Source organism: Nelusetta ayraudi, unplaced genomic scaffold, assembly GCF_046127955.1.
Source record: "Nelusetta ayraudi isolate G7.1 ecotype Tasmania unplaced genomic scaffold, CSIRO-AGI_Nayr_v1 ptg000050l, whole genome shotgun sequence".
Lineage (NCBI taxonomy): Eukaryota > Metazoa > Chordata > Actinopteri > Tetraodontiformes > Monacanthidae > Nelusetta > Nelusetta ayraudi.
In genome coordinates, this window is record NW_027466100.1 from 2,498,584 (window position 1) to 2,520,636 (window position 22,053).

A 22,053-nucleotide genomic window follows, 5' to 3' on the forward strand; every position below is an offset into this window, starting at 1 on the left:
ACGTGACAAGACACTCTGGCACAAGACAAGGGAGACACAGACTATTTAAACACATGAGGTGATGAGGCACAGGTGGAGACAATGGGTAATTGGGTCAGACGCACAGGTGGCACATGACGAGGGGGAAGTGATCTGAAATGAGAGGAAGGTTAGTAAAGGTCTCAAAATAAAACAGGAAATGACAAGACAACACCAAGACAAGACGCAACCTCACCGCAGTGTGACAGTTGGTACACAACTAAGGAGGCGTCATTGATGAAAAGTCTCGTCCAGCAAAGTTGCTAGCAGCATAGCTGCTATTTATTGTTTTTTTTTTTACATGCTTTTACATTTTGGGCAACTCCTCTGACAGAAACGAAGTCAGGCCAGCTGTTGGCAGAGCCCCGGGGTGTGATTTACAAGCTACACGGAATAAATTGAGAAAAATTTCCACTTTGTACAAACGTCCATTTGACGCATGAGGCTGAAAAACCGTCTGTGACCGCAGAATTCTTTTTTATTAGAACGAATTGTAGGATTCGTGTTTGTTTCGGTGACTAGAAACCATTGAGGCCACCGTCCCATGTGCAGCTTACTGTTATCAGGATGACGGGCTCGCAGTGGATAATAAGTGGCAGGTGAGAGTGGATTCTTGCTGTTCCTGATGGCAGGGCCACTTTATTATTTTATTACGTTACAAAATGACATGTTGCTGTCCATGAGAGTTTATTAGCCGCCACAGTCACCTGCCATTAAACTCCTGCTGCTGTCGGAGCCTCTGGAACGGGATTTGTCTCTGCTTCGTGAGTTGTTTTCTCTTTTTTTTTTTGTTTTGTTTTGTTTTGTTTATGGGGCTACGCCCAATGAGCGACAGAGCTTGAACGTGCTTCCAGCCAAGTCTTTAGCAAGGGCGAAAGACCCATTTCGTTAGGGCAAATTATGAAAATCTGCGAACTAAATCATTACCAAAACATTTCTTCACCAATGTGTTTGCTAAGGTGTGTAGTAAGATGTCTTAAAATGTTCAAACTCAGCTTCTGTATGTTTTTTTGATAAAAAAAAAAAAAAAAGAAAAACACTCAAAGTTGGGGTGCCCATTATTTCCAAAAATTCTGAGTTGATTGCAAGCATTTATTTTTCACCAAAACCACATCGGTTTTTATTTATTTTAATTAGGCTACTTGAAAAAAGGAAATAGAAATCACTTCAGAAATCAATGTCTAAGTCTTCTCCAGAATCTACAGTATGATCTTTCTGGACAGAAAAGGCACAGATTGAGCTTGTTTGCAGGTATGTGCAAAATGATACAAAAAACTAACCAATTTTTAAACGTTTTCTCCTCCAAAACCACAAATGTTGGGTGTGTGCAAAATCGCCATGAAAACATGCTCCCAATACTTTACAATAAAAGAACAAGCACTATCTAAAACACATTCAAATAGAATCAAGTACACCAAAACAATAAGTTATTAAAAGTTAAAATAAAAGCACAAAAGAAAGCTGCAAAGACAGTTACCTACTAGACCAAACTGAAATACAGCGTAAAGAGGTATGTTTTAAGACATGATTTGAAAATTGCAGTGGAAGTAAATTCTTTAACATCTGGTGGAAGCCCATTCCATTTAAAGCCTTAAAAACAGCAGAACCTTAAAGTGAGCTCTGGCCTAAATAGGCAACCAATGAAGTGATGCCGGGATGGGAGTTATGTGACTGTATTTATTAGTTCTAGTCAGGATTCTAGCGGCGGAATTTTGAACGAATTGAAGGCTTCTTGTCGCACACTTGTTGAAGCCAGAGGAAAGAGAATTACAGTAATCCAATCTAGAAGACATGAGAGCGTGAAGTACAATCTCAGCATTATGAAACGATGAAATGGGGGTGGATCTTAGCAATGTTGTGCAGATGAAAAAATGCCGTCTTGGTGATTTCTCTAATATGGGGCTTAGAGGTCAGAGTCGAATCAAAAATAACACCTATAAGGGCTTGCAGCAATCAAGCATCCATCAATGTTTAGAGATAGGTCCTGCAAATCATTTCAGTTACTCGGCCTAATCACAACCGAGTCAGTTTGAAAATGATCACACAACCAACCATTTGTTGGTTCCGAAGGGAAAATAGAAAACAACGGCACCTATAGCATATCTACTTCAATAAGATTTTTAATTCCCTCTCACGCCTAAGCCGTGTACTTGATATTCTTCAAAATTCAGTATTTTGAAGAACAAAATGAACAAAATCTATTGGTCTCACTTCTCACAAACTCGCCGTTTTAATATCGTTTCTCTTCTAGACGTATAAAGCACAGAAGAAGTCTCACAGAAGTGGGACTACTCTGTCTTTCTTTGAAAACACAATGGTTCCGACTGCTTAAAAATCATTTTTAGTATGCTCAAACCTTAGCGCGCCAACGGTATAGATCCCTACAGTTTCCATTTTGTGGCCCGTTAAAGTCGCAGTACACTCAAAATCGCACTAGATTTGGTTATTATTGCCTGGACCCTGTTCCTGACATTGTGGTTATAAAAACATCAACCCGATAAGACCAACGGCACCACCTGCAGAGCCAAAAATAGCTTCCCTGTGCACATCAACTGGTCTCTACTACGTTCATTGACGAATCTCTCTTCTTGTCTCAGATCAAAGTGCAGGCTGAGGCTGCAGGAGGGAGAGGGACGCACATACACACACACACACACACATGCGCCAGCAGGTTTCTGAAGGGGTCAGTAGGCGTCGGCAGGGGTCGGCAGGTGTCGGGGGCATCTGCGGTTATCAACCAGCAACGGCCCAGCCCTCTTGCAGCTTTGAATTTACTTTTAATTCTGTTGTTGCTCAAGTTGTCAAGACACTCAGAAGGGAAGATCGCTCCAATTTTATTCTTACTTCTGACATGAGTCAAATATCGACAGGAGCAATCAATGGCGATCGGCAGTGGTGGTTGTTGTTATTGAGTCGTTATCGGCCTCCGTGCTGAAGGTTGACTTTTATAGACGGGCGTGGTGTTTGACGTTGGGAAGAAGTGGAAGAGGTGGGAGTGGAGGAGGAGGAGGAACTGGGGAGAGGGAGGAGGAGTGGTAGGGGGAGGAGGAAGGGAGGAGGAGGATGGAGTGGAGAAGGGGGAGGGAGGAGAAGGAAGTGTAGCCTTTGGAAGATGAGGGTTTGTTATGGATTTTTCCTTCTTTTTTTTTTTTTGCTCATTTATATTTTCATTGGCGTAGTTTCTCCGCTGAAAAAAAAAACATGTCCCGGGTGGCCAAAGAGTCAAAACCTCAGCAGTTGTGAAGATGGACCGTTGTCTCTGCTCTCACCTGAAGCTCAAACTTTTTTCTCTCTCCGGATTTTCTTTTTTTTTGTACTTCAGGGTCAGGGTCCACACTAATTCAGCAAAGTGAATGTCTGTTGCTTTCAGGGCTGCAACGAGTCTCTTAAACAAACATGATGAATTAGAGCCTGTAAATCAAAAAATAAAAAATAAACAGACACACAAACAGCAGGCTTTTGAGTTGAGGAACCGGCTCCCTCTAGTGGACGCCTCGTCTGACGGACAGTTGCAAAATTCAACCATTCTGCTACATTTACCAACAACAGGCTTAAAAACACACACTCAAAAAAAAAACCCTGTTAGCATTTCTTTAAGAAGCCCAGTATGTAGTATCTAGCGCCGCCTAGTGGTCAGAATGTATACCACAGACAGTGTTGATGCCCGATGCTTGCTCAGTGTCAGAGTGAGACTCTCTGGCCTGCGGTGGGAACAACTGGTTCATCTCCTCGTGTTTTCAGCCTTTCCCAAAGCCTCCTAAACCTTCCTCCTCCTCCTCCTCCTCCTCCTCCTCCTCCTCCTCCTCCACCTCCACCTCTACCACTACCATCTCCCCCCCTCCCTCCTTCTCCTTCATTTCCGATAGCATGGTTTTCGTCATTTATAGGGTAGGTAGGAAGATCCTTTTTACTATGTTTCAACATCATGTCATTTAAAACACTCCATGTGGCCTTGGTTTTGCAAAGAATTATTATAATTTTTATGAATTGATTATAATCAATTTGTTTTCATACTTTTTCTTATTATCCTCCTTTTCTTTTGTTCTATGCTTAAGAAAATGCCTGATAAGGCTATTCTTTTTCCTACAGGCTTCTTTCAAGCCGTTGGTGAACTAGGTTTTGTCCTTGGGATTAGGTCTTCTTTCTATTAGTGGACAACAGCGGTTTTAGAGGGTCATGAACGAGTCCAGAAATGCATCATAGGCAGCATTTGTGTCTTCAACATAGACCACCTGTCAAAAGGTTTCCCCTGACAACAAAAAACGAACTTTGGATCCTTCTTGTATTTTAAGAAATTAATTAACTGTAACATGAAATTATATTTTTACTTTACAATTATTTATTTATTGCTGAATGAAATTATTAAACTTATTTATGTAATTAAATTATGCTTAATACAAAACTATGGGCTGAAATATGTGCCACCAGAAACTCAATTTGAATCATTTATATTTGAATAGCTAAATGCGAATAATTGAATTAAAAATTTGAATTTGAATCACATAATTTGAAATTGTATTGTTAAATTTGAATCATTGCATTGAAAAACTGTATTTGAATAGTAAAATTTGAAATTGAAATTCAATTAAAAAAAAATTGATTGTCACTGAAAATCCAACTGTCTAGACATCTTCACATTCAGTTCTCACAATTCAAGTTCAGTTCTCAAAATTCAAATTTGCTTCTCAAAATTCAGTTTCAATCTACTGTGACAGACATCCGGGTGCTTGAGGATGAAGGGGAAGGGGCAATCGAGCTCAGATACACAGGACTCCTCTTCGGCCAATCAGCACTTACTTTTGTACACATACGTTGATGGACCGGCGTTCCGGTTCAACTCACTACTATGTTAACTGGCAACCTTTGTTTACTCGCATCTGTGGTCCAAGTGATCACATTCCATGTTTTTGTTTTGTTATTTTTTTGGAATATTTTATTTTCAGTTTTTACATTTATCACACAAAGAAACAAAAAAGTCAATATACCAGCAGTATATAGGCACAAACTAATCAAGAAACCTGTCACTCCACCCCCCCCTCAAAAAAAAAAATAAAATAAAATAAATGAAATAAAATAAAATACAAACAGGTCAGTGTATGACACTATTACCAATTTAGACACTTGGTATAGCAGATAAATGATTATAGTGCAGATACGGTTGCCATATTTTCAAAAAAAAAGTGTTGTACTGATTTCTGAGGCAGTATGTGATTTTTTCCAGGGGTATGTAACTATTCATTTCAAGCAACCATCTATCACTGAAAAGGGGGGAGTCAGATTTCCAAGACATCATGATGCATTTCTTGGCTACACTTAGAGAAATTCCCATAAATCTGAGCTGCGTTTTGTCTAGTGAGCCACAAATATTTGCCAAGTTTCCCAATAGGCACAGTTCAGGATTGACTGGAACTTCAACTCCAGTGATTTTGGTTAAAGTGGAGCAGACATCATGCCAGAAAGGTTTCACTTTAATACACAACCAAGTACAATGCAAAAAGCAACCCACTTCAATGTCACATCTAAAGCACCTATCTGACACATCAGATTTAAATGAATGTAATTTTTCTGGGGTGAGGTATAATTGATGTAAAATTTTATAGTTAATTAATCTATATCGGGCATTGATGATATTTAACAAACTATTTTGGCAAAGATCTTCCCAGAGTTGTTCATTAATTGTAATGTTCAGATCTGACTCCCATTTCATCTTGGACTTATGTAAGCCTGACTTTGGGCTGTCATTCAACAGCAGGTGGTACATCTTAGAAATGAATCTTTGTGTGTTCCTCCCATGAAGAAGCTTTTCCACATTATTCATAACAGGCTGAGTCATTTCCGAACCTAAATTAGATCTCAGGAAGGATCTTAATTGGAGATAACAGAAAAAAAGTTTGCTTGGACAAGTTATATTTCCCCTTCATATGTTCAAATGTCATGAAAAGTCCATTATCGAAACAGTCCTCCAAATGTTGTATTCCTTTATGATGCCATTGGTCTAGGATCTTATTGTTAAGAGTCATGGGTATAAGATAATTCTGTTTTAAAGGAGTTTTAGGAGACAATTTCATCTTCAGTCCAAGGCTTTTGTGGACCTCGTGCCAAATTTTAATTAAATGTCTAAATATAGGGTTATCTGTCTTTTTGTTTATAGTTGCAGAGTTATGTTTATAAATGAAGTCACTGGGAGTTTTTTCTTTCAAGGGGTGCAGACCAATTTGTGTCCAGTTGGGGGCCTCACTGCCCTCGAAGAAAGATGAGATGAATCTCATTTGAGCTGCCAAGTAGTATTTCTTAAAACTGGGCAATCGAAGTCCCCCTGAACGATGGTCCCACGTTAGTTTCTCAATGGATACCCAGGGTGTTTTATGGTTCCATATGAATTGTCTGACATATCCATTGAGGGTTCGAAAAAAGGATTGTGGTAATGGAATAGGTAGAGATTGAAACAAATATTGTAACCTTGGTTGTACATTCATCTTAACACAATTAATTCTGCCAATCAAGGTGAGAGGCAAGAACGTCCATCTACGCAAGTCTTCTTCAATCTTACTGAGCAGTGGGAGATAATTCAGTTTATACAGGTTTTTGAGATTGCTGTCTACAAATATTCCAAGATATTTGATACCATCTATAGGCCATTTAAATAGACTTGTTTGCTGAAGTTCAGAGTGGTCAAAATTCGTTAAAGGAATAATTTCACTTTTTTCCAAATTTACTTTGTAACTAGAAATATTGCCATACATATTCAAAACAGTTTGCAGTTTGGAGAGAGAGTTACCAGGATCTTTTAAGTACAAAATGATGTCATCTGCCAAAAGATTAATTTTATGAGTTATCTGACCAACCTGGAAACGTTTTATATCAAGATCATTTCTAATTGTTTGAGCTAAGGGTTCAATTGCTAAAACAAAAAGTGCTGGGGATAAAGGACATCCCTGTCTACTTGATCTGCCTAGAGGGAATGCAGGCGAAATGTGTCCATTGGTGCTAATTTTACCAAGGGGTTTATGGTACAAAGTTTGGATCCATTTAATAAATAGTGGGCCAAACTCAAATTTGGCAACCACTTTAAATAAATATGCCCATTCTAACCTATCAAAGGCTTTCTCAGCATCTAAGGCCACAGCTATACTGGGTTCTGTTTCAGGTTTTGTTAAATTAATAATATTAAATAGGCTGCATAGATTATTAGCTGAGGAACGTTTTGAGATAAAACCACTTTGGTCCGGGTTTATTAGTTGAGGCAGGTATTGACTAAGCCTGTTAGCCAGGGCTTTGGAAATCAATTTATAATCTGTGTTTAACAATGAGATTGGCCGGTAAGAGGAGCAATTCAATGGATCTTTATTTTTTTTATGAATGACAGTAATTATTGCTGTAGAGAAAGAATCAGGAAGTGTTCCTCTTTCTGAGGCTAAGTTGATGACATCAATAAGAAGTGGGAGAAGTAAATCCTTAAATTCCCTGTAGAATTCTGGAGGGAACCCATCTTCTCCTGGTGATTTGTTTGCTTGTAATGAGCTAAGAGCTTTTTCAATTTCTGTTTGTGTAAAAGGACGATCAAGGCTATCTTGATCTTCCTTGCTGAGCTTGGGCAGTTCAATCATGGACAAAAATTCATCAACACTATTCATATCTTCTGGAGGTTCTGAAGTGTATAACTGCGTATAGTACTGTTTAAATGTGTCATTAATTTCTTTAGGGTTATATGATAGCAAACCTGTTTTAGTCTGAATCGAATTAATTGTCCTAGAGCTTTCCTCTTTTTTTAGTTGCCAAGATAGAATTTTGTGTGCTTTTTCTCCCAGTTCGTAGTATCTTTGTTTGCTTCTCATGATATTTTTTTCGATTCTATAAGTATGCAGTGTATTATATCTAAGCTTTTTATTTACCAATAACTGATGTATATCTTTAGATTTTGATTGTTGAAACTCTTTTTCCAATTTTAAGATGTCTGCTTCCAGTTCCTCTATTTCTGCCATGTATTTCTTTTTGATACCTTTGGTATAGGAAATTATTTGTCCCTTTAGAAATGCTTGAAGTGTGTCCCATAATATGAAACTGTTGGGGGAAGGACGACAGTTTGTATCACAAAATAACTCAATCTGTCCCCTTATGAATTTGCAAAAATCTGGTTTTTGAAGGAGGGTAGGGTTGAGACGCCACCTATAGACATTAGAAGTTTTTTCAGGCATATAAATTGACCGTGTCAAAGGAGAGTGATCTGACAATATTCTAGGTAAATATTTAGATTCTAATGTTCTGTGAATCAGGTGTGTCGATAACAAGAAAAGATCAATCCGAGTGAAAGAGTTATGCCGACCAGAGTAGAAGGAGTAGTCTCGGGCTTGAGGATGCATCTGCCTCCACATATCGGTTAAGTTTAATTCCTTCATGAAGTTAATGGTGGTTTTAGCTGCTTTAGATTTGGTTACTGATAGAGCTGACTTATCTAGAAGAGGATCCAGGCAGAAATTGAAGTCTCCCCCTATTAGAATGTTTTTATGTCCACCTGAGACCTTCAAGAATATATTTTGAATAAATGACTCATCATCATAATTAGGCGCATAAAAATTCAAGAGGGTCCAGGGTTCTGAATAAATCTGACAATTCACCACAACATATCTACCTAATGTATCAACAATGGTTTCTCCAATTGTGACAGGGGTGTTCTTATTTATTAGGACAGCCACTCCCCTGGCTTTAGAGTTAAAAGATGATGATATTACGTGCCCTGTCCAATCTCTCTTCAATTTTCTATGTTCCAGGGGTGTTAAATGGGTTTCCTGTACGAAAGCAATGTCTATTTTGAGTTTTTTCAAATACATCAAAACTCTCTTCCGTTTTATTGGTCCATTAAGCCCGTTCACATTAAAGCTTACAAATTTCACCACTCTATTCATCAACCATAAACTTTCTTAAGAAATATTGTCCCATCCATATCATGCTTCCCGTATAACCAAGTATTTCAAAATAAAGCACTGACCATGCAAGGAGAAAAGAAAGAAAAAAAAGAAAAGAAAAATATGCTATAACTACACACACCCTCCCCCCTCCCCCCACGCGCCTTGTGCCTTACCAAACCTGGCGCATGGCGTGATTATCACAACGGGACCTACTGGGCAAATGACTAAACCATTAGCTCCCTCTCTGCAACATTCTAATGTCAACAAAAATAACAAATGACATCGCGTAAAAAATAAATAAATACATTTAAGAAAAATGTGGACAGTATCAGTACCTCAAAATGTGCGGGTATGACAGCAGTTCAAAATGGATAATTGTAATGGAAAAATTGTATAACGAAATCGTTAATGCAAGGAGATCCAAAAAATGTAAGCAACATAGCCATTTTGAACAAATGGTAACATCCCCTTAGCACAATCGTGAGTTAAATAATAATGATAATAATAAAAGAAAAAGAAAAGTTTTGCCTGTGCGGATCAATCTCCTTCCCGTACGTTATCCTTCTTCAGGAACTTAGTCGCCTCCTCCGGGTCCACGAAAACCTTGGGCTCTTCATCTTTAGTCTGGAGCTGAGCGTTGTGTTTCGTTAGCTCAGTGCATTTAGCCTCCAATTTTAGCATGCGGACGTCAAGGTCGCTCATCGCTTGTTCTTGATTGGTCACACGAGTTTGAAGTTCAGCCTGTGAAGCTGCAAGCACATGAAACTTGGCTTCAAATGCATCAAATCGTTCATTTATGCAGCGAAGGATTGATTCGGACATCTCTTTGCATATTTCTTTACACATAGCGTAGGTTTGGTCCGAAGATCCCTCTGGCTTGGTGGGAGAGTCGTTAGCATGGTTATAGCTACCAATGGTACTAGCTCTAGTTCCAGTGGCTTGACTGTCGGTGGATTTGGTTTTGCTGGAGGTGCTTGGCTTCGGCATGTTGGATTCCCAGTTCCTTAAAGGTTTTCGGGAGGTATATACACAGACACTTTTAGTCTATACGTAGAAAAACGCGATATAAAGATGATTTCAAAAAGTCGCAGAGAGGAGCACGGACTAAACACGTCTTACAGCTTCCGCATGCCGGAAGTCCCTCTTTGTTTTGTTATTTGAACGTTTCTTTGTCTGTCTGGTCGGAACGGTGTTAACGAACAGAGTTGGAAGCAGTTGCAATGAATGTTTTTCATGTTTTTCGTGTGGCGATATTGGTAGGTGACAGATATGTGACTGACAGGTGCATATGGGCATGGCTCACCAGGTCACCAGGTGCCGCGTCTCAGCAATCACCGAAAGCGGAAGTGACGTCAATTCTCTATCCTCATATTTTTTTTATATTAAATTATTATTGTTACTTTTTTTAATGCATTAATTAATTAATATTAAACTTTTTTAACGTTTTTAATCCTATTTATTCAATTATATTTATATATTTGTTATCTATTTTGACATGGTTACAATTGCGACGCGGGTTCAAGCCCCACCTGTGTTTGTTTTTAAAATACATAAATTATTGTTATCATCCGTGTGTTCTTTGCTCTTCTTCCGCGTGTGAAGTTTATTATTACTGTCGTTTGTTGATCGGCTTGCCATTAAATGGAACACACATATTGTTTTTTATTACTATCATTTTTATTATCAGAACAAACGTAGGTACCAGGTACTGACGCTAAAGGAAAGAGCCCACCCAAGGTTCCAAGCACTACGTTACGTGACATTTATGGTGCTATATGCCTCGAAAACGGTGCGTGAAATACGCGACTTCGAAGAAATAATTTACACACAGGTAGTGGCGAGGGCAACAACCGAAATCACTGCCTGGTTCTAACATCTGCTGTAGCTAGGACAACGACAGATGCGAGTAAACAAAGGTAACCAGTTAACATAGTAGCGAGTTGAACCGGAACACCGGTCCATCAATGTAAGTGTACAAAAGTAAGTGCTGATTGGCCGAAGAGACCGCCGTTCGTTTTCGCGCAGTCAAGCCAGCCGCTTCTACATTTCATTGCGCCCGTGTTGCCGTACTTACGGCAAGAGCCCACTGAGAAAGTCAGCGCTAGTTCAATGGCAAGCGAGTTAACTTCCGGTTTTAAAAATAAGAGGCAATCTATCTAGCTCGCTCTCTCTCTCTCTCTCTCTCTCTCTCTCTCTCTCTCTCTCTCTCTCTCTCTCTCTCTCTCTGTTTGTGTGATTTTTTTTTGTTTCAATTTTTACTGTTCAGTAACATCATATTGCTCCATACGTTCTTACAATGGTTGTTACAGTTGACTTAAGGAACACCCTGACTACATCCTCAGTCATTATCAAGCATTTCTACTGTAGCATTTTGGAGATATTAAGTCTCAAAGTTGCATCTTCTTTTGTTTTGCGACAGAAAAGCGCCAATATTCCATTTTTACTGTACAATAACATCATATTGCTCCATAAGTTCTGACAGTGGTTGGAATGGTTAACCTGAGGAACACCCTGACTACATCTTCAATCATTATAAAACATATTTACTCTAGCATTTTGGAGATATTAAGCCTCATAGTTAATTTTGTTAAGCTTTTCAAACAGGCAAGGAGGGCCTTGTAACCCATTTTTACTGTACAATAACATCAAATTGATCCATAAGTTCTGACAATGGTTTGTACAGTTGACCTGAGGAACACCATGACTACATCCTCAGTCATTATCAAGCATTTTTACTGTAGCATTTTGGAGATATTAAGCCTTAAAGTTGTTGTTCTTTAGCTTTTCAAACAGGCAAAAAAGACCTGGTACCCCATTTTTGCTGTACAATAAAATACAATTGCTCCATAAGTTCTGACAATGGTTGGCACAGTTGGCCTGAGGAAAACCCTGACTACATCCTCAGTCATTTACAAGCATATTTACAGTAGCAGTTTGGAGATATTTAGCCTCAAAGTTGTTGTTTTCTAGCTTTTCAAACAGGCAAAAACGACCTCATACCCAATCTTTACTGTACAATAAAATACAATTGCTCCATAAGTTCTCACAATGGTTGGTACAGTTGGCCTGAGGAAAACCCTGACTACATCCTCAGTCATTTACAAGCATATTTACAGTAGCAGTTTGGAGATATTAAGCCTCAAAGTTGCATTTTCTTTTTTGTTTTTTTGGATTGGAAAGGGTCTAATACAGCATACTATTTATACAATAACTTGTACAACAGTGGACCAAAAATATATAGGCTAATCAACACCCCTACTTGTGTCAGTTCTCTGTTGGTCTGTGATCTGGGGAGTTCCCTGTTGTCTTACTTTATTATTTTCTTTAGTCTTTAATCTCAGAATGTTCCTCGGGCTATTTAAGGGCTCAGACACTTCTTCCCTTTGTTTCCAGTGTTCAATTAGAACAGTCATTGTTTCGATGCTCCTTGTAAGTAAACTCTTTAATTACCTTTTGAGTCTCCTGTGTCCGCTTCTGGGTCGCAACTGTTTGTTTTTTCAATAAAAAACAACAAACTGCATAACGTAACTTTAACAGATGATTTATTCATTACCAGTTGAGGTATTAATAAAACCGCCAGCAATAAAACCGCTGCTGGCAAATAGCACAATTCCAGGCACGAGCCTTTGCCTGCTTAAGTGTTGCAGAGTCCATGTCAAGGCACTCCACATGGAACCACCGGCAACAGGTGTCACACTGGATCTGTAAAAGGCAGATTAACCTTTTCATTTAATTATGATACACAAAAAACAATCATGATACTCAAAGACATGACAAGGATTTCAGCCTCTTAACATGGTGATAGTTCAGCCAGGTTTTTATGTTAGGTTGTGTTCCAGATTATTTTTTCCGTGTGAAAATGCTTTAAAACTGTCTAAACCAATACATAATGTATGTGAATGACACATAATTACAAGGCTGACATGGCCAATGTGTTATTAAAGGAAATCACTATTTACTGCCCTAACAATACAGTTCCTACCGCCGCCCGTTCATGACTCATCTCTATCAGAAATTTTTCATCTGTTGTAAAACAAGCATATTCTTTCATCTGAGGAGATAAGATAAAGATGCTTGTTTTATCCTCATTTCATATATACATATATAATACATTTTATTTAAAAGCGCCTTCAAAAATTCTCAAGGACACTGTACAAAGAGAGGCAAATGAAACAACAGAGAAAAAACACATAAAAACACATACAATTAAGCACACAATTAATGAGCAATTGTATTTTATTGTACAGTAAAGGTGGGGTACGAGTTCGTTTTTGCCTGTTTGAAAAGCTAAAAAAAACAACAACTTTGAGGCTTAATATCTCCAAAATGCTATAGTAAATATGCTTGGTAATGACTGAGGATGTAGTCAGGGTGTTCCTCAGGTCAACTATACCAACCACTGTCAGAACTTATGGAGCAATATGATGTTATTGTACAGTAAAAATGGAATATTGGAGCTTTTCTGTCGCAAAACAAAAGAAGATGCAACTTTGAGGCTTAATATCTCCAAAATGCTACAGTAAATATGCTTGGTAATGACTGAGGATGTAGTCAGGGTGTTCATCAGGTCAACCGTACCAACCATTGTCAGAACTTATGGAGCAATTGTATTTTATTGTACAGTAAAATTGAATATTGGAGCTTTTCTGTCGCAAAACGGAAAAAAGCACACACACACACACACACACACACACACACACACACACACACACACACACACAGCGACAGACAGAGAGAGAACATCAATATTTCCAGGACTAACTACAAAAGGAAAAACAAAAATGGAGAGAGAGAGAGAGAGAGAGAGAGAGAGAGAGAGAGAGAGAGAGAGAGAGAGAGAGAGAGAGAGAGGATTGCCTTTTTATTTTTAAAACCGGAAGTTAACTCGCCCACCATTGAACTAGCGCTGACTTTCTCAGTGGACTCTGTCGCCGTATGTACGGGACCACGGGCGCAATGAAAATGTAGGAGCGGCTGGCTTGACTGCGCGAAGACGAACGGCGGCTCACTTGACCGCAGTCAAATCCCCGTAAATACTTTGTGTGACTTGCCGAGGTTCACTTTTAAGCACGTCTTCCCATTGCTATATGGTGAGGCTGCTTCGCACCGCTTGGCAGCAGGCGAGCCATGCCCATATGCACCTGTCAGTCACATATCTGTCACCTACCAATATCACCACATAGATGAAAAACATTCATTTGCAACTGCTTCCAACTCTGTTCGTTAACACCGCTCCGACCAGACAGACAAAGAAACGTTCAAATAACAAAACAAAAACATGGAATGTGATCACTTGGACCACAGATGCGAGTAAACAAAGGTAGCCAGTTAACAGACAGAACCGGAACTTGAATTGTGAGAACTGAATGTGAAGATGTCTAGACAGTTGGATTTTCAGTGACAATCAATTTTTTTTTTTATTGAATTTCAATTTCAAATTTTACTATTCAAATACAGTTTTTCAATGCAATGATTCAAATTTAACAATACAATTTCAAATTATGTGATTCAAATTCAAATTTTTAATTCAGTTATTCGCATTTAGCTATTCAAATTCAAATATAAATGATTCAAATTGAGTTTCTGGTGGCACATATTTCAGCCCATACAAAACATTTAGAAAACAACATTTACAAGTACATTTTGTTGCCCTCGATCCGCTCAGGTAGTTCTTTACCATCTCTCAACCAGCTCTCCGAAATAGCTATGACACTAAATCTATATAAGTTGGATGTGTTGCAGATACTGTGTTCTTTTATTTTTGGTAAGGTTTTTGTAAAGTAGAGCTGCAACGATTAGTCAATGTAATCGATTACGTCGACAACAGTAATTCGTCGACGCGAACTCCAGCGAACTCCGGCCGCTACATGCTCGTTTGTACCTGCAGTGCAGTACTGAGTGCTGACAGCGGTGTCGCTCGTCAAAAAAAACCGCGTCGTTAGGAGCCGAGTGTGGTACGTTCGGCTGCATTCCTTCCTCTGTAGCTGAACCCGTTACCGCCGCGGCATAGCTCCGAGGTTTGATGGCAGATCCAGTCACAATCACATCATTCATTCACGAATATCGTATAAGGTCCGCAATGCGATTCTCCAACCTTACAATTTTCTTCTTCTTTTCTTCGCCTTTTTCAAGTTCAGCCACCCGGTTTTCAAGTGCCACAATTTTCCCATTTTTCTCATTTATTTGGAGTCGAAGTTGCTTAACTTCTTCTGCCAAGTTGAGAATCTTTTGCTGCTCCTCTCTGAACTCTGTGAAATTTGCGGCCAGAGCATCAAGGGAGTCGTCGATTTCTTTATTTGTCGGCATGGCTGGAAAGTTGTTTCCCGTGGATGTTGTTCCCCGCATTTTGTTGAGTTTATCTTTTACTTATTGCCGTCATGACTTTTATTTGATGATGATTTGGCTTTTGTCTGAATCTGCCACCTACTCACGATATAAGGGATACGCCATTTTGTAGTGGTGTCTGTATCCTGAGTGAGCATCAGTATTCGTTTTATAGTCTATTCGATGTATCTCACAATGCATCTCTAAACCGATGCTCAATAACCCGGCAATATCATGCATTGCGCTGACCCATAGGTAGAAAACGTGAGCGTTATCTTTTTTTATTGTGGGAAAACGCATAGTATGATATGTACTTGTCGCGAAAATGCATATACTGTGTATGTGTAAATTCATTATTAAAATGGGAAGTTTTAATAATGAGAGCACAATGATGTCATTAACGGTGCCAAGAGTGGTGTCCAAAAGTTTGTTTTAATTTGCCACGTGTTCTGACTTCGTCTCCAATCCAATCCAATCCCACCACAGGTGAGGCCGAGCCATCGCGATGAGGTACTACCAGAAGCGCATGGTGATCCTTGTCCTTGTCCTTCTCGCCACCTGCCTCATCGTCTTCAACTTCCACCACCGTCACGTCTTTGTGCCGGTACATCTTCTGTCCAGTCAGGAGAACTTTTAACTTCTGTCCACCACCACCTCCCTCCTTCCCAGCGTTCCCTCTTGGTCTTTGTGATTCCAGAAGGAGGAGAAGGAGGAGTGGATTCAGCTGCAAGAGTCAATGATGCGTGATGAGACGCCCGAGAGATGCGCTCACGCCCTCAGAAACCCGATCAACTTCTCTGGCACCATGAAAGTGACATACCGCTACCTGGCGGGAACGCCTCCCATTCAAAAAAGTAGGTGTCGCTCTGCCACAAGGACACGTTTATAGGAGATGTTTTACCTTTTTTTTTTTTTTTTAACGGCCTACTGACGCGAAACTTCTCTGCCCACAGAGTATCTCACCGTAGGCATGGCGTCGGTCAAGAGGAAGAGAGGGAGTTACCTGATGGACACCCTCAAGTCCGTCTTTGAGAAGTCCAGCGACGAGGAGCTGCAGGAGGTGGTGGTGGTGGTCCACCTGTCTGACTTTGACGTAGCCTGGTGCGAGAGCCAGGCGCAGGAGATCAGCAGGATGTTCGCCCCCCACATTATAGCCGGCCACCTGCTGGTGGTCCACACGCCCGAGGAGTACTACCCGACGCTGGACGGCCTGAAGAGGAACTACAACGACCCGGAGGAACGGGTCCGCTACCGTTCCAAGCAGAACGTGGACTACGCCTACTTGCTCAACCTCTGCGCTAACTTCTCGCAGTACTACATCATGCTGGAGGATGACGTGCACTGCTCCAAGAACTTCCTGACGATGCTGAAGAAGGCGATCACCTCCCGGGAAGGGTCCTACTGGGTGTTGCTGGAGTTCTCCAAGCTGGGCTACATCGGGAAGCTGTACCAGTCCAAGGACCTGCCGCGCCTCGCCCACTTCCTGCTCATGTTCTACGAGGAGATGCCGTGCGACTGGCTTTTGACCCACTTCAGGAACCTGTTGGTGCAGAAGGACGTGATCCGCTTCAAGCCCTCACTCTTCCAGCACATGGGCCACTACACATCATTCAGCGGCAAAGAGAACAGGCTGAAGGACGATGACTTTAAAGAGGAACCGGTGGACGTCAAGCCCTGACAACCCGGCCCCTAGAAACACTTAAAACATCTTAGCATCCTCTAGGAAGGTAGAGACATGGGACAAAGACCCACATGTTCGTTCAATCCAGACCTATTTTTCATAAATCACTCATTCTTGATATAAGAGACAAAACAGGTTTTAAAAATCATTTTCCAAAAATGCACACTGTATTCATCGTTTTTGCTTATGTTTGTAGAGAAAAGTCCTGATAATTTAAACATGTAAAGGAATTGGTTCTAAATAAAATCACTTTTTATAAAAAAATAATCCTGTTTCAGTTCAGAACTTGATTTGTCTCAACTCCGTCAGACTTACAAAAAAAGTTTATAATTTCAACTCCCCCCTCCAAGAGGAAACCAAAGAAATAGATTTCTCGCTTTCTTGATTGGACCGGTGTTGCATTTCCCATTAGTTTCACAATTGTGTCTTCCAACTGGGCAGGAACAGACATGAATCCTTCCAAGCTGTGGTTTAACCTTTGATGTTGGACCATGGGAATGTAGAAACTCCACTTCCACCTATTGGTGCTCAGCGTCCAGGGCAATGGTTCTGGCTAGCCGTTAGTGGTCATCATACACTACTGCTAGCCAGTCTCCATTATCCAGGCTACCAACAGTGTGTACTGTCATAGTCTCCCATGTTTCCTGTCTGTATTCATTTTTTTTGCCTTCAGCTCACCTCTTCTACCTTTGTCTTTCCGTCTCTCCTCTATTTTGCTGGTACTCTCTATTCCTTCTCCTTTGTTCCTCAACTGACAATTTCTGTTTCGCCATGTTTTCCTACAAAGTAGTGAGAAGTGATGAAAAGTAAGCTAATTTGAACAAGACTATGGAATCACATTTCCAAGTACTTAACCTGATGCACGTTCTTTATTTATTCACTTATCTAAACTCACTGCTGTTTATTGATGGCAGTGTTACACTGAAGATTCAGCGTGCACTTCAAATCCTGAATTTCAATTCCATAGAATCACTGCTTGTGGAGCTTGTTTCCGTGCAAAAAAGAAATATGTGATACATGATGTTTGAAGCAGCAACTGTGAAAAAATTATTTAAAATAGTTTTCATTTTAGGAATATTTACAACTTTGGTTTAACTTGTGCGGAGGGAAAAATAATATCACTCTGTGTGTGTGTGTGTGTGTGTGTGTGTGTGTGTGTGTGTGTGTGTGTGTGTGTGTGTGTGTGTGCGTGTGCGTGTGCGGGAGAGGGAGAGAGAGAGAGAGAGAGAGAGAGAGAGAGAGTATGTGCAGTTATCTACGCTCCTGTGCAGTTTTCTTGATGATGTGCGGTCCATTGAACTTTAGAACGCCCCGCTTCAAAAATGAACCTGCTTGCATTTGGCTGAAGTGTCGTTTTTCACCAGCAGATGTCACTGTTACTGAAGCTTTGAGTAATAAGTGCGTGAAGGTGCGTGCCAGGCCACCATATGCACACCCACTGTTGTAGGTCACACTTAGAAAGACACTGCAAACAAGACACCGGGGGAAAAAGTAAAGTTGGTGCAGGTCGCACCAGTAACAGCTTCCAAATAGGAGAGACAATTTGCAGTTAACAAGCAAGTGAATGCAGATATTTGAAAAGAATGAGAGAAAAAAAACATCAGAATGTGGTTGTGATCAGGGGGGCAGTTAGAATCAACAAAGCATTCGGCTAAATAAGAAAACATGACCTGCATGACACAACTGCTTTTGCTCAACACCTTTGTGTTTGTGTTCACATCTGTTTGTTTTTGGATGGCAGAAAAAATCAGCCTTAAAACCTATTTTAGATTTGAGAATGAAAAAGTTAAATAAATAAATAAAAAAGTTGATGAAAAAGTGAAAGAAATAGAAATCCCCCTGATGGCTTATTTTGTGTTTTATAAGGCTGAAGCACAGCAATACATTATACAGCACAAGTATAATGAAGAAATCTAACCAAACTCTGTTCCAGGGTCATTCAGGCAGGCCTGGAGGTGGAGAGGTTGTACGTGATAAACGTCTTCCACTAATATCACTCCAAACGTCGTGGCATGTGGAACAGCTAGATGAAACAGATCAGCCGGTCGCTGCCACGAATGACTCCAACTCGGCAGTTGAGTTCAGGACTCGAATGAACAGCAGATCTTACGCCAACACAGACTTATATTCTTTACATGGACAGCAACCAAAACCAAACATCTCGAAGGCTAAGACGATTAAAAAGAAGAGCGCCACCACTGGGATTGCCCACGACTGGGCTAAGCAGCTGGCTGAAGTGAAGATGCTCAGAAGAATGAAACACTATTCCAAACAATGACAGGAAGCCACTTCATGCCCTGAAGGTCTTTTCACACATTTAACGCTACAGGAGTTCTTCCTCTCTCCTTATGAACTGCCATGCAGAAAGCAAGATTTATCAGCTTTATCTTTCATTTTTAATGATCTCGTTTTTTCAATTCTGTGTTTAAATTGGATGCTGCGCAGCGATGTTGTTGCCTTGTTTTGTTTTATTTTTCTTCTTCTTCTTCTTCTTCTTCTTCTTCTTCTTCTTCTTCTTCTTCTTCTTCTTCTGCCGCATTATCCGGGGTCGGGTCGCGGGGGTAGCAGCCTCAGCAGAGATGCCCAGACCTCCCTGGCCCCAGTCACCTCCTCCAGCTCATCCGGTGGGACCCCAAGGCGTTCCCAGGCCAGCCGGGAGACATAGTCCCTCCAGCGTGTCCTGGGTCTTCCCCGAGGCCTCCTCCCGGTGGGACATGCCCGGAACACCTGCCCAGGGAGGCGTCCAGGAGGCATCCAGAACAGATGCCCGAGCCACCTCAGCTGGCCCCTCTCGATGCGGAGGAGCAGCGGCTCTACTCCGAGCTCCTCCCGGGTGGCTGAGCTTCTCACCCTATCCCCTACGCCCAGCCACCCTGCGGAGGAAACTCATTTCGGCCGCTTGTATTCGCGATCTTGTTCTTTCGGTCACTACCCAAAGCTCGTGACCATAGGTGAAGGTGGGAACGTAGATCGACTGGTAAATCGAGAGCCTCGCCTTTCGACTTAGCTCCTTCTTCACCACGACGGACCGGTACAGCGCCCGCATCACTGCAGACGCCGCACCGATCCGCCGGTCGAGAACCATGGCCTCGGACTTGGAGGTGCTGATTCTCATCTCAGCCGCTTCACACTCGGCTGCAAACCGCGCCAGCGCACCCTGGAGGTCCTGGCTCGATGAAGCCAACATGACCACATCGTCTGCAAAAAGCGGAGACGCAATCATGTGGTTCCCGAACCAGACTCCCTCCGGCCCCTGGCTGCGCCTAGAAATTCTGTCCATGAAAATGATGAACAGAACCGGTGACAAAGGGCAGCCCTGCTGGAGTCCAACACGCACTGGGAACAAGTTTGACTTACTGCTGGCAATGCGAACCAGACTCCTGCTCCGATCATACAGGGGCCGCACGGCCCTAAACAGAGGGCCCCGGACCCCATACTCCCGGAGCACCCCCCACAAGATGCGTCGAGGGACACGGTCGAACGCCTTCTCCAGATCCACAAAGCACATGTAGACTGGTTGGGCGAACTCCCATGAACCCTCGAGCACCTGGCGGAGAGTATGTAGCTGATCCAGTGTTCCACGACCCGGACGGAACCCGCACTGTTCCTCCTGGATCCGAGGTTCAACTATAGGCCATATCCTCCTCTCCAGCACCCTGGAATAGACTCTACCGGGGAGGCTGAGGAGTGTGATCCCTCTATAATTAGAGCACACCCTCCGGTCCCCCTTTTTAAAAAGAGGAACCACCACCCCGGTCTGCCAGTCCAGAGGCACTGTCCCCCGACCACCACGCGATGTTACAGAGACGTGTCAGCCACGACAGTCCCTGCACATCCAGAGACTTGAGGTACTCGGGGCGGATCTCATCCACCCCCAGAGCCTTGCCACCAAGGAGTTTCCTGTCTGCCTCAGTGACTTCGGCTTGGGTAATGGACAAGTCCTCCCCCGGGTCCCCCGCCTCTGCTTCCTCCGCGGAAGACGTGACGGCAGGATTGAGGAGATCCTCGAAGTATTCCTTCCACCGCCGGACAACATCCCCAGTCGAAGTCAACAGCTCCCCACCTGCACCATGAACAGTGTCGGTGGCGAACTGCTTTCCCCTCCTGAGGCGCCGAATGGTTTGCCAGAACTTCTTCGAGGCCGACCGAAAGTCCTCCTCCATGGCCTCCCCGAACTCCTCCCAGGCCCGAGTTTTTGCCTCCGCCACCGCCCGAGCTGCAGCACGCTTGGCCTGCCGGTACCTGTCAGCTGCTTCCGGGGTCCCACGAGCCAACATGGCTCGATAGGACTCTTTCTTCAGCTTGACGGCATCCCTTACTTCCGGTGTCCACCACCGGGTTCGGGGGTTACCGCCACGACAGGCACCGGAGACTTTACGACCACAACTACGAGCAGCTGCGTTAACAATAGAGGCGGAGAACATGGTCCATTCGGACTCAATGTCTCCGACCTCCCCCGGGATATGGGAGAAGCGTTCCCGGAGGTGGGAGTTGAAGACCGTACTGACAGAGGGCTCAACCAGACGTTCCCAGCAGACCCTCACAATATGTTTGGGCCTGCCGGGTCTTTCCGGTCTCCTCCCCCGCCAGCGGATCCAGCTCACCACCAGGTAGTGATCAGTTGACAGCTCAGCCCCTCTCTTCACCCGAGTGTCCAAGACACATGGACGGAGGTCAGACAACACGACAACAAAGTCGATCATCGACCTCCGCCCCAGGGCATCCTGATGCCAAGTGCATCGGTGGACACCCCTGTGCTCGAACATGGTGTTTGTCACGGACAAACTGTGACTAGCACAGAAGTCCAGCAACAAAACACCATTCGGATTCAGATCAGGGAGGCCGTTCCTCCCAATCACGCCTCTCCAGGTCAAACTGTCGCTGCCCACATGTGCGTTGAAGTCCCCCAGCAGAACAACGGAGTCCCCAGTCGGAGCACTGTCCAGCACCCCTCCCAAGGACTCCAAGAAGGCCGGGTACTCTGCACTGCCACCGTCAGCAGGGACACGACCCTCTCGTTCACCGGGGTAAACTCCAACACGTGACGGCTAAGCTGTGGGGCAATAAGCACGCCCACACCAGCCCGCCGCCGCTCACCGCGGGCAACGCCAGACAAATGGAGAG

General features: G+C 42.5%; 1 protein-coding gene across 4 annotated transcripts; it reads left to right on the top strand.

Annotated features, from left to right (window-relative positions):
• Positions 1-763: 763 nt before the first annotated feature.
• Positions 764-17,440, top strand: LOC142895964 (alpha-1,3-mannosyl-glycoprotein 4-beta-N-acetylglucosaminyltransferase C-like). 4 transcript variants are annotated; one of them, XM_076037344.1, is made up of 4 exons: positions 764-782; positions 15,735-15,852; positions 15,946-16,102; positions 16,202-17,440. In XM_076037344.1, exons 2-4 carry the CDS (start codon positions 15,754-15,756, stop codon positions 16,924-16,926), a joined length of 981 nt encoding a protein of 326 aa, XP_075893459.1. In that variant the 5' UTR covers positions 764-782; positions 15,735-15,753; the 3' UTR covers positions 16,927-17,440. The 4 variants fall into 4 exon arrangements, with proteins under 4 accessions (XP_075893459.1, XP_075893456.1, XP_075893457.1 ...); XM_076037341.1 differs by lacking the exon at positions 764-782 and adding an exon at positions 15,490-15,512; XM_076037342.1 differs by lacking the exon at positions 764-782 and adding an exon at positions 15,490-15,503.
• The last annotated feature ends 4,613 nt before the right edge of the window (positions 17,441-22,053 follow it).